Source organism: Amblyomma mixtum, chromosome 2 (genome assembly GCF_055824585.1).
Source record: "Amblyomma mixtum isolate Tamu chromosome 2, ASM5582458v1, whole genome shotgun sequence".
NCBI lineage: Eukaryota > Metazoa > Arthropoda > Arachnida > Ixodida > Ixodidae > Amblyomma > Amblyomma mixtum.
In genome coordinates this window covers 255,227,575-255,240,364 of record NC_143013.1, presented here as the reverse complement: position 1 = coordinate 255,240,364, position 12,790 = coordinate 255,227,575, and the positions used below count along the sequence as shown (strand labels likewise).

The 12,790-nt window shown below is 48.1% G+C and overlaps 1 protein-coding gene across 1 annotated transcript; it reads left to right on the top strand.

The window, feature by feature from the left end:
- The first annotated feature begins 241 nt into the window (after nt 1-241).
- Nucleotides 242-12,483, top strand: LOC149363609 (uncharacterized). Its single transcript, XM_089573596.1, has 5 exons — nt 242-742; nt 3,603-3,838; nt 5,333-5,513; nt 9,078-9,203; nt 9,848-12,483. The coding sequence occupies exons 1-5, from the start codon at nt 646-648 to the stop codon at nt 9,970-9,972; spliced, it is 765 nt and encodes a 254-aa protein (XP_089429722.1). The 5' UTR covers nt 242-645; the 3' UTR covers nt 9,973-12,483.
- Nucleotides 12,484-12,790: the final 307 nt, after the last annotated feature.

The window sequence follows — 12,790 nt, the reverse complement described above, 5'->3', positions numbered from 1 at the left end:
ACGCTAGCTGCCAGCCGCTGGGAGAGGTCGGCGGAGCTGTTGCGACATGGCGCTGGCTTTGGGAGTGCGCCACTCCCTCCCCCGTTTTGAGAGAGAAACAAAACTGAAGAAACAAATTCCAATCGCAGGGCGCGCTTTGTCCGTTTCTCTCTCTCTCTTTTTCTAGGCAGCGGATGAACTATCTCTCTCTCCCACCTACCGCTCGCGCGTCGTCCATTCTCCGTAGCAGACGATAATTACTAATTCTGCGCTGCAGACGACGACGGTATACGTGTTGTTCATTCTCGCCTGCTCACGCTCACCCTCCATTCGCTACTATAGCTTCCTTATTTTTTTTCCTTTCTCGCTTTTTTCTAGCCGAGGGTGGTTCTTACGTGTACGGTTTACTCACACCTCATCGCACCTCCTCGCGCGCGTTCGGTGGACGATTCACTCTCGTTCAAAGCCGGCCCGAGCTTCATTATAAAGTAGCGTGCGCCAGCGTCTTTGGCTGTCAGATACTCGGCGTGCTCAGCTGAGGTGAGGTCTTGGTGTGCGCCCGTCTCGAAGACCGAACGAAAATCGTGCCCCTTTTGTAGTGCATCAACTACAGTTGCCATCGCCGCGCCGTTATTTCTACATCGTCCAACTTTGTGTGGAAGCATCATGAAGACGACTTCGGCGTGCGCTCTCTTCAGGCTGATGCTGGCGGCCAGCTGTGTGCTCTTGGCCGCGGCGGTGGAGATCACTCCGTACACTGACTGTGAGTTCGTGTTTTTACTGCTCATGATAGTGAAGAAAAGTTGTTGAAAGGCTGTATTTCGCTATTATACCGGTACAGGGGAACCTAATTAGGCGATGTCCAGATGTCGTGTGAGGTCGGCAGAAAAATCAAATCTCTTGCCATGGAGTACAGATACAGCTGAACTTAGTTACAACGAAATTGAAGACGCCCGGCGATTACTTCGTTATAGCCGTAGTCTTGTTATAGCCAGTTTTGACCGAGCATCCAAGGGGAATTGTCATTCCTTCGTTATAGCCATTATTTCGTTATAAACCGTTTCGTTATAACGAGGTTCGACTGTATAATGCTTTTTGCAAGGCTTTTTCATGGGAAGTGGTGCTTACCGTAAGTCAACTTTCTTCCAGTCGGCTCAATTTGGCCCCCAGAGAGCCGTATCTGCGCAGATTGCTGGGAAATAAGCTATTTCAAGCATAACAGTATAGTTCGGTGATCGTGTATCTTGATTGTGAGATGAGCGCTCTTTGGACCTCGGTTTTGGGGACTACCGTTTGTAGTGCGTTTCTCCCAGGAGACGCAGCAAAACGGGAAGACTGAGGTTCATGGTTCTTCAGAACAAGTTCGCTTACTAGGAACATGCAGGCGCGATGCGCGCCATCAGCTTCGCTTCTTTTTTTCTTTGTTTATCGTGTCATGAAGCTTCATTCTCTAAACCACGTATATGTACGACCATCACTTGCATAGTCTGGCCAGAATCAGACGCGAACACGCATGGGCCCTACTTTTTTACTTTGCAGCGAGATATTTCTTTAAAACCAGTTTATGGGCATGTACATCGATAGATCCCCCTGGAACATGAATCAGGCTAGCTGTAGACTGCAGCTCAAAATACACAGGTGAAACAATTTTTGTGCACAGGCGTTGTTTGAGTTTCATTGCGGCCTGACTGTACCTATAGTTCCCATGGCTGACGGTGACAGACGCAAAGATTTACTAATTAGTGCAATAATCAGCGCCGCTGAACCATAAGATGGCATTCATCAAAGAGAAAATAAAACTGAGACGTGAAAGCATTTTTAAAATGCGAGAATTTTTAAAGACAAATACATAGCTTAATTAACTAAAGGTTTAATGTAAATCACAAGTTAACCTGAATAATATTGATACCTTTACCACCGCTCCCAATTTCTGGGACATCAACTGTCTCTTTTTTTCGCCGCTTGAGGTCACTAAATGTCTAGGGGTTTCTTTCTCGTGCCATATATTGTTCACTGCTATAAGCCTATCTCTCTCTAATTTACCGAAGGCTTGCATAATATATTGTTGACTGAAGCAAAATATAGGCCACATTAACGTTCTCAGTCCCACCGCGACAATTACCGAATCGAATAAAATTATGGAGGAATTAAACTGGTTAACTTTCAGCCGTACTAGAGCGGATACTATGTGCATAGCAAGCGGCAGCTTGAATTCGCATAAGATGCAACAAAGTTATGATTAAAGCTGAGCACAACAAGAAACTCCGACGAGGGTGGTTTGAAAGTGCGGTATTAAACCCTGGCGACTTCTCCTGTACTCTGCTTCTCTGTACCTCTGCTTGTAAAACGGAAACGGAGACCATAGAGCACTTGGTTCTGAGGTGCGCAGAACTCCGCCCAGCCCTCCCAGAGGGGACAGCAACGACCATAGAGATAGCGCTGGGATTTACTGGGGAGGACGGGCGAGTGGATGGGAAAAGCGTGACATTGACGAAGGGGAGGTTGGAGGATTGGTGGCGGAAATCAAGGGAGGCGTGAATTTCGAGGGTAAAAGGATAGACAGATTAGACATTGTAAGAGCGAAAGGGAAAATAAAAATAAATTAACAATGGGGGAAGTATAGGCTAGGTGGCGAAAGCTACCGCCCGGTACAAAGGGTAAAGCCATTACCATCCATCCATCCAACCCACATGCTTGTAGGTATGTTTCTTTTAAAGGGGCCCAGAAACACAATCTTAGTTAACCGTTTTGCCTGTTGATTGCATACAGTGAGTTGTAATGGTGCTATTAGCGTCGGTAACACCGCGTACATTCCGTTTTTTAATATTTTAATGTCCTCCCAAAAACAACTTCATGGTCGCCACACAGTGGCGGGTTTTTAGCAGCGGATATGACATCACCTGGCGCGAGCTTGATGACCGGACAAACAGTAAATATCCTGCAAATTGTGTGAATAAATAGAGACACATTTTGTCACCTGTCTGCGTTTTATATTAGATCAACAAGATCAATTTGTTTGTCTTAGATAAAAGCCCTGCAAAGCAAGTAAAATAAAAATACACCACCAGGGGCGCTCTGGCATAGAAACAACGCTGATGGAGAATCTTAATGAGAATTGCCAACACAGTAAACAAAAAAAATAATAAATAAAGAAAAGCTGAGCATGGTGGCAATTGCCACCACCCCGTTTCAAAGGGGGCGCTCCTATCCATCCATCCATCCATCCAACGCTGCCAGTCTCACAGAGAGCAGGCAACCATGGAGTACAAACTTCCGCGACGTGCTCTGGCTGGCTGTTTTGATTGGTTGCGCCAGGTGCCGTCATTGGGAGAGCGAAATAGGAGTGGGAAGCCCCGCCAAAATCGAGTTGAGGGCAGCGTTTTGTTTGCTTGTATTTTGAAATTTCTTCACTGAATAACTCCGGTTCCTGTGCATCGATTCCTGTAATTCTTTTTAAGTCAGCATCTGTGTGACATAAAGAACCCACCTGAAGTATAGCCGGTATTCGCCCAGGCAGTGTTTCGCAGCCCCTTTAAGAACGATTCTGTCTTCGACTGTACCGTGCCCTGGTTCACACCATCTCATCGTATACCGCATTGGGCCTTCTTCTCTACTGTTGGCAGACTACATGGAGGACCACTGCTCGCAGTCCAACACCCCCGACCGGTACCAGGCCCGCACCGAGGCGCAGTCCATCTCCTTCAAGCTCAAGTCTCCGCTCCAGGAACGACTCGACGAGCGGGGATGCCGGGCGGGTCTGAGCTTCCGCACGGTCAACGAATCGTACGGCTTCCTCGTCACGCCCGTCTCCATCGACATCCCGCGAGGACCCACAAACTCCTGCGTGAACTTCATCTGGGTACGTGAACGTCCCTTGTTCAGAGTGTTAGTAAAGAGCGCAAAACACATGTCTATATAGGACGACTGAACTGTGTGTTTCCCAACTCCCAAAGGCGCTGCGACCAAGAAGACAAAAAAAGATGAAATCCTATTAGTGTAACTGGATGCACGCTTACATCCAGACCATTTTTAACCAAATTTAATCGCTAGATATCGCGTACTCAGCAGGAAACACGCCCAGAACGTGTTCTCGACAAGCGTTTTGCCCTCTGTATGTGCACAGGAACCCTGTTGTCATACACAAGGTTTAATTCTATATATGCTCTACAAGGGCTGTGAACAGCAAAATATAGAAACTCACTGTCCTGAGGTCCCGTTTATATGCGCGCCTTCACATGTTCAGAATCAATATACAGTATGCCGAATTCGGAATGTGAGTTCAGATTTCAGTCAGTACATCCCCGTGCGAAATCATAATCGCACTCTCCAAATACGATCGTGGCCACTGCGATGCCTACTTCAGATTTGGGTTGCGTGCCGAAATTTAAAGGAATGACGAGCTTAGATTTTTTTTCATGAATTTTTATCCCTGTGTATGAGCCATGCAGTATAGCCACTTCGTGGTATTGTCTTATACAACCGAATTTAGAAAGTTAGGACTAGAAGGTTATCGTAATTTTACCCGGATTACACAGAGCTCCAAATAAGGGCAGCTTTTTGAAATATGAAAATGACCTAGTCCGAACCAAAACAGCAGTCTGAAAAAAAATCCGCTTCTTCAATTTAGCCAATCCACTGCGGCAGAACGGAAATCCGATCCGGCTACGGAACGGGGCTGGAATTCCACTCGACCACTGTTTCCTCCAGTCACTGTGCGCATGCGAACCTATAGCACTGAAATTCGCTACGAATGAAAGGTCTGCCTTAACTATTTTGCAATAAAATCACCCAGAGAGAGCTGGTCGAGATTAATTCGGAGCCCTCCACTATACGCTCGGCCTCGAAGCCAGACCACAGTGTTGTTTTGGCTTGTAAAGAACCAACTTAAACAAGGGCCCGAAATATCTCCACGCGGATTTTTCTCTAGTATCGTAGTGTGTTTTTCTGTAGCACTGTTGTGTTTCCTGTAGTATTTTTCTGTAGTTCTGCCGTCACCGCAGGGGGCAGCACAATGCTACAGAAAATTCTGTTGTTGCTACAAAACATTTTGTTGTTACGTTACTATAAGTTTATGACCGAAAACTTTACAAAAAATGTGTGTTGACGGCAAAAACATTTTCTGTTCTGTTTTACGACGGAGCTTCCAGCAGTTGTGTGGGCAGCCAGAAAATTAAAGGCGTGTTTTGGCGAAAAGGATGCACGTTGAGTGGAGACTGTTCACGTTCGTGGTGGTCCATTTGGGTGTCGTCAGGAGCTCTCAGTGCCTAATACTTTTGAAGCTATACTGCGTTGCTGGAAACTGCGCACACCCGTCCTCTGCGCTTACACGCATGCCCACCGCTTGCACGCGCAGTTCGACGGCCTGGAAGAGGATGAGATGAACGGCAAGCGGCTGTGCGGAGACCGCTTCCCCAGGACGGGCGCGGTGCGCACCAAGGGCGACCGCTTCACCATCTGGTGGTCCTCAGAGCCCAGCAGAGACGCCGACAGGAAGGCCTCCTTCAACGTCGTCATCGCCGCGTACGTCAACAAGAGTGAGTGACGTGTGCATTCCCTCTCTACCTCTCTCTCTCGACGCAGAGATGATGATGCACGAAATGCATCCTGGTGCTCGCCTTTCACCCTATAGTTTTCGTCCGAACTGCAAAGCTCACGTGGATGACAGTGCAAGTTTAGGCTTACCTAGAGATAAGAATAAAGGGTACCCGTGCACTGCATGCATGGCAGCACAAGGCAGGAGGATGTGTTATCCATTCTATAGAGTTGAGCTTAAAAGAAGAGAAAGATGGGAAATAGGATATACCATCGGTAAAATAAAGAGAGGGAATGGGCCATTGCTACGGCACTGGCACGCAGCGTTCATCGTGTACATCGGCAATTTTTTTTTACCCCACCTCCTTACTCAGCGTCGTGTTTTTTGCATTGACGATCAAGCATAATGTTCACCTGACTTTATTAATTACAAACATCATGAAAAATGGCTGTGGCTTAGCTTGGTTAAGCCCGGTAATTGCGAAAGCAATATCCGTAGCTACGCCATGGTTCAGCTGGTAGTGTAGCTGGTGGTGGTGCTTGTGGTTAGACTTGTGGTGATGCATCGGTTATACAATCCAATCCCATCCAATCAAATATGCTAATTTGATAGCTACCGGCCTCGCTACGCGACGGGCTGAAAGTGCAACTAGTATTGCTTTCGCAATAAAATAAAAATAATAATTTTCCGCCCACGTAAAGTGACAGGGTTAAACTCGCGTTCCGCTTGGTTCTGTTAGCTTCCAGGCTGAAATCCGCATGTCGTCTAAGTAGTCGCCTACATGCGTCGCAGATGTGTGTTTTCGCTATATAGGTACATGGCCTCAGCGAGCCCACGTGGCAGTCACACTTGGAGTTGCTTGCATTTGTATAACTGCATTTCTGCCTCTTTACCTTTGCAACGTTGTGTCACTGACTGCACCTGAGTCACCGTGTGGGTCTTATTCCAACGCGGACGCGTAAACAGTCGCGCCTGAGAGAATTTGTGTGTGTGCACCGCGAGCCGGTTGTAGCATCGGCAATGCCGCTTAGTCTTGAGCTGCGTGGGCAACAGGCGTGAGGGTACACGTGTAGCCCTGGCAGTATTCAAGGCCACAAGCTCCGGCGGAATGGTTGACAGCTGGCCAACGTGTAAACACGGCCGAGAGCGAAAAGTAAAAGAACAAAAAATTAGAAAGAGTATGACAGGCACAAGAATGCACGCGCATGAGCGTCGATCGACCGAAACGGGGCATGACCCTGCAGGCACCTGGAGACAGGATGACGACAACAGGGCTGGAGGTTCTTTCTTTTTTTTACTTTTTAGGCTGCCCGTCCAGAATACACATGCTTGTGCTACACCCGTCGTACTCTCGCTCTGTTCTATGACGTCATCGCTTCGGTATGCTCTAATAGAGCTGCAGTGAAGCAGGGCTCGTGCGCGAGTCTTAAAAGCAAAACTATCATGCGAAGCCAGCGTTTGACATGTCCCCTTGTTGGGCGAGTTGATTCAGATCTGGAGGAAACGCATTAGTCGGAAAAGGAAAAATGGAGCCGCACCGTTAGTGCTAACTTTTTTCATGAGAGATAAAATATTACGTATAAATGTTTCCAGTGCATTTGAGTTCATGTATATATATTACGAAGTGTAGAGCCAGTTACACTACATGTAGACCTGATGACCCGATCATTATAGACCCTATCTCGAATAGAACCAAGCACAGCTGGCCTAAATCGCACTTTTCATGTTTTCGTATTTACGTGCATAGCAACAATTACTGGGTGGCGCAGTGACAGAGATAGCTTGTGTTTAGCAGTGCGAAACGGTCGCGCACAAAAGCCAAAAGCAAGATGATCTGTATGTACAGTAACCTCACCATCGCGTGAACGGAATCGTCTGACGTACGATACAACTATACTCCTCCAGCTAATCGTGCATGTGAAGTGTTCCTGCTCAGTACACTTGCATGTAGCAGCTCAACGAACGTTCCTGCTGCCGCGAACGACGAAAAAAAAAAAAGCACTCTCAAACGATTTAGACATCTCCTGCCTCCTCCTGGGCGGAATATTGAGACGGCAGTTTTCATCACCGCTTGCAGTAGTAGTAGCTGCAGCAGCGACCACCGCTACTTTCCGTTTCGAAAGGTGCGGCTCCGTCTCTATCGCGCGGCCGCAGCCCTGGCATATCCCCGATGCAAAGATGCCTCCGTCACCATCTTTTACACGAACGGCTGGCGGTGATCCAAGCAGGCGTCTTCCATACCTTCGGCGAAGGGCACCGGCTTCGGGAGGGAGTCACCGCCTAGTCACGCGTGTACTATGAGACGCACTAAAATTAAGCGATGTTGCGCTCCCGCTGGTTGCGGCGTCCTGTAGCGCGCGCAAAGAGCCTACAACACGCTTCAACGTTCTCTAGAGCTGTGCGTGCGTCTGTTTGTGTATGTGTGCCTATGTATACCTACCTTGTCAGTTGCGCAACGCCGCGGCCTCGTCTCGCGAAGGATTCTGACATGGGCTTCTGCGCGCTGATTCAACGGCGAAGTAAGGGAGTGGCGTGGGCGTATTTTCGCGTCGCTTCTTGGTCCGTGTTCGTGCATGCGTCTCTGCACGCTTCGTGCCTGTCGTTAGGGGCCGTAGTACGCAGAGCGCACGCCACTTGACTTGCGGGCACCGCCTATCTGTTTTCGGGCCTGCTAGAACGAAGATGCAGTTTTATCTATGTATGATACACGAGACGGACGAAGTTGTCGCGAGTCGCAATATGAGGTCGGGAAGAGCGGAAAAGATGAGTGGCGAAGGGAGGGGGGGCGGCGAATGACGTCGTCTTTGGAAACAGAACGAATCGCGGTATTACTTGCAATGTGGTTGCGTGCACAAACGTGACCAGCGTCTTAACGCAGCACGTAGCAGTAGAGGTTGCCGCGGGTGTGTAACCGTTCCTGGTCGGTCTGCTTTAAGCGGAGTGACGTAAGTGCATCGTTGCCCGGATTGTGTGGGTATGCGGTGACGTCAGCTTCGGGGTGACGTCATTGACTCGGACGGCATCGGGATGGCAGGGGTGCATAAGAAAGAAAGCAAGGACACGGGAGATGAGAACGTGCTGAATACCAGAAATGTTTGCTAAAATTATACTTGATGGTGACTTCTCGCTCCCGGAACAAAAATGCTCCGTACTTTTTATTTGCGAAATGCTTTAGGGAGGAGACGTCTTGACTTCTAGAAAGGTCAAGATAGTGCTCTCGAGATACCATGGCTTCATATTCGAAGTGCGACTAGTTGATGCATTACTTAATTGACGGTGCATAAGGGGCAGTTGGTACACTGCTTTGCAACGCCATCTACAGGCGGCATCTGGGATCGAGACAGTCAATGCATGACCTTTATTATCAGCAGGCACGTGTCGCTTGGCTCGTTTCAGTGTTTTGTGCTTTACCTCGCCAAAATGCCGCAGTTTTCCGTAGCTCCGGCGCCCGCCGCGTGTAGTACACCCTTTTGTCCCCGATAGTGCATCTGTCGGAAGGCCTACTGTAAGGAAAAGCTGTCCCGTCCTAAAGCTCATCAATATCATTGCCTTTTCTCTTGCGCAGCATACGAGTCCGAGTGCCCAGAGTCGTGGCGTCAGTGCGACAACGGTGCCTGCATCGAGCCTCTGGTTTGGTGCGACGGCATCGAAAACTGCAGCGACGGAAGTGACGAGAGCGTAGCCAACTGCTGTGAGTATCACCCCATGCACGTGGGAAACCTGTCGAAAGCGATATCTGTGATATCTGGCGGAGAAAGTTGTGCAGTAAGGAAGTAAGGACTTCGCTAATGCCGCAGTCATTACTAGGCGTTGTGACTGTCACGCAGTCCCAATGTCTTCAGCAAAGGGAACAGTGTCTGGCTGCAAGCTTTCAGAGCCCAAGAGCACTGCGGCTATAATCCGGAATCTCTTGCGCTCACAGCTCAAAGGAGCATTCTTTACCACAAGTCGCTATGTGCATGCACGTCTTGATGTACTCCCGCTAACGGAGATGAAGATTCTCGGACTATGGCCGCTGTCCTCTTCGGGCTTCACTGACGGCATTTTTCATTTTTACAAAACGAATCAAGCTCCTCCGTCAGATCTGATACCGAAAGCAGCAAGCCTCAGTAAAAGGTCTCTTTGGGAATGTGGACCTTGAAAAGTCAAATATTTACTTGAAACGTCTTCTGAAGAAACCACACGATGTTCATGTCATTCCGCGTACTTACGTACGCTAAAGCTAGAATGGTACACGATCTTTGAAGCAGGACACTCAGACAATGTGACTTGATGCCGCCTGCCCAAAGACGTAAGCGTTTCTTACACGCATTCTGTTTGTCTCGGTCTTCGCAGCTCCCAGCACCGTTCTGTCCATCCCGGGAATAGTCATCATCGCCGTCATTGTGGCACTCATCATCATCGCCATCGGAGTCGTCGTGTTCGTCTGCAAGCGCCGCAGGGCCTACCGCGCTTCGTAACGGGGCATGACGTCCGCCTACTCGCCTTCGAGGGACTCGTTCGGCAGTTGACGTCACTTCCGTTGGTTTTACCATTGGTTTCCACCCGCGTGACGTGTTTTCCGGGGACTGATAGGGACGTCACGGCAAAAAAGAGGGCTCTGTGTGATGATTGGTTAACTACACAGCATGGTTTTCAGCTGGAGCAGACGACCTTGAAATGTGTCGAAGACGACCGATTTGTCGAATTGGATTTGATACGGAAGTAGTCACTGTGGGGCAGGTTCGTTGCAGGCAGCGTCTGTGTGTGTACATACAAGTCAAGGCTGTGAATGTTCCAAACTCCCATCTACGTGAGATATGTGAGATAGAATTCTCGTTCGGCACTGTACTCAGGCGGAAACGATAGAGTATCACGCTGGCCGTGATATCACTTGGCGTTTCCTATATACACAGTTATAGTTACTTTTATTAAAAACGAGGCCCACTTTGATCTGTGGGTGGAGAAAAAAAATTACCAATACCACTGGGCTTGCTAGTTCCTGCGTGAGACAGGTTTCAAGCGAAGACGTCACAACGCTCGTTGCTTGTCGTGAATGATGTCTACGTCATACCCGCATGACAGGAAGTATTTGCCGTCCGCGTTTTAAAACGTGACCGCCTCCACCTTGCATGACTCACGCGAAAGCCACGACATGATCGCTGGTGTGTTCCTTACCCTCCGACAGGGGAATCCTGTAGAATGACTCCTTTGGGAGTGACTCACTGCAGCGTCTTCTCGGGCGTCACAGTCGCCTTCTCAGGAAGTCACGAATCCTTCCCTCTTACTCACGTAATGAGGGCAATGTCTACTCCTGGACATGTTGTCATTCCTAGATTACTCAGCCTAGATGAATCACTTCCGGAGCATGACCGGTCATCGTTGGTGATGAGGCACCTACTAATGGAGAATAAAGCTTGTCTTTTTTATAGAGTAAACAGCGGGAACATGAAAGAACGGTGCGATGTCCTGTGTGGTTCCCACTCACCTCATCGTAGAAAACAGTCATAGGTACGTGAAGCAATCACGTGTAGTCTGGTCTCATTTGCATATTCTGTGTTAAGTACGTTAGTTGTGGGTGGGACGCGTGATGAAAGCACAGTTACATTTTGTAAGAATTGAATTCATAGTGCTTTTTTTTTCATCGATGATCCTGGCCATAGATGTTAGAGCAGGCACATGACATTGTTTGCTAGTTGTCGGTTCTGATATCACAGGCAGCAGTGATCAGTGGTACGCAGTTAAATACTACTGGACGAAGGATCCTTGTAAATCATGGCCCTAGGCTAATGCCTGTTCACTTTTTCACTTTTTATCTTCACTTTTTTATATATTTTATTTGTGACTCCGTGGTTTCTATAACCCTGTCGCACGGCCCGCAAAATAGGCAGCTCGAAAAAACTATTTCGGTTTGAAAGCGACGGCCAAAAAAGATCGCTTTCAGACGTGAAACTTCCGCCACTCCATGATGTCGCTTTTCGTGCAGACACTAGCAGAGGCCTTCCGTCTGACTAACGAGTATAAAACGCCTCTTCCAACTGCCCCTTTCGCGGACCTTGTGACAAGGGCGTGACATTTCCCTTTTTTTTCTCCTCACTCTCGCAAGCTTCGCCCACTGCGCGACACTTCGACCTACAATTTCAAGCCTGGGTCCCGTTTAGAACTTTGAAGTAATTCTCCAGTTCTTTGGTGCCGAAGCACGATTTTTTGCGGGCGGGTATTGTTTTGTATATACGCGTACACTTGTTCGAATTTTTGTTATACATGTTTAGACAGTGTGTATTACTCGGTGAAATGCTCTCATCGGTGCATTGTTACCCCAGCTAAATCCCTTAAACACTGTGTTTAACAGCGAGGACTAACAATCATTTCCACAATGGGCATTTTAGTCGAAAGAGGTGTTTAGTCATGCGAGCACATTGCCATGTTGCTCCTGTGTGCTTTGCGAAGTATGTGATGAATTGTCAATGTATAGCGGCTGCTTAAGGCATGTCTAAGCGAGCACTTTGGCTGTGTGACCTGTGAATACGTTGCAGAAAAAAAATAGAAGCAGAGGTTTTGTACAGATTCTGTTCTGGGTTATTATAAGCGGTCTATAGCTCACGACAACGGCTGGGGTCTTGTTACGTATCCTAAGCATAACCGTAATTCTCGTGGCCATAATCATATCTTCTAGCACTAAAGAAACGAGTGTTAACCTGCTCGCTGACTTCAGTGCGTGTTCTTCTGCCTGTTTGAATTTTACATTTACCGCTTTTCTTTACCCGTTGTGCCTTCATCACGTGCTCTCGTCTTCTTGACTGTCTTGTTGTCTATAGCGCGTAGTGAACTTTTCTCATTTTTCTGCCAATTTCTTATTTAGCATGTGTGTCTGTTAGAGTTCGTACCTGTGTTATGTACAACGTGTATCATATTTATTGACCACCGTCTTGTAATGAAACCAGCTGCTTTGCCTGCCACTTCGACGCCTAATAAAGAAAATGTGGGCTACAGATCAACAAAAAATGTCTCGTGCTTACTCCACAAAATGCCGTCGTATGCATTGTGCTTGTTGCAGGGGCTTGACCTTTCTTTCTTTTCTGGGGCACTCTGTGGGGTTTTAATTGGGTAGATAAATACGTTCTCCCCGTTCAACCGCGGCTGACACGGTTCAAAACCGCCGGACCCCACCCCTTGGTCGCGTACGCTACCGAGCGCACGCCGACCACGGCGGGCTTTGCTCTGAGAGAACAAAGGAACGACACGCTGGCTGACACAAACAAGGCATTTATTGCTGCAACAATAACGCGAGCTAGCAAC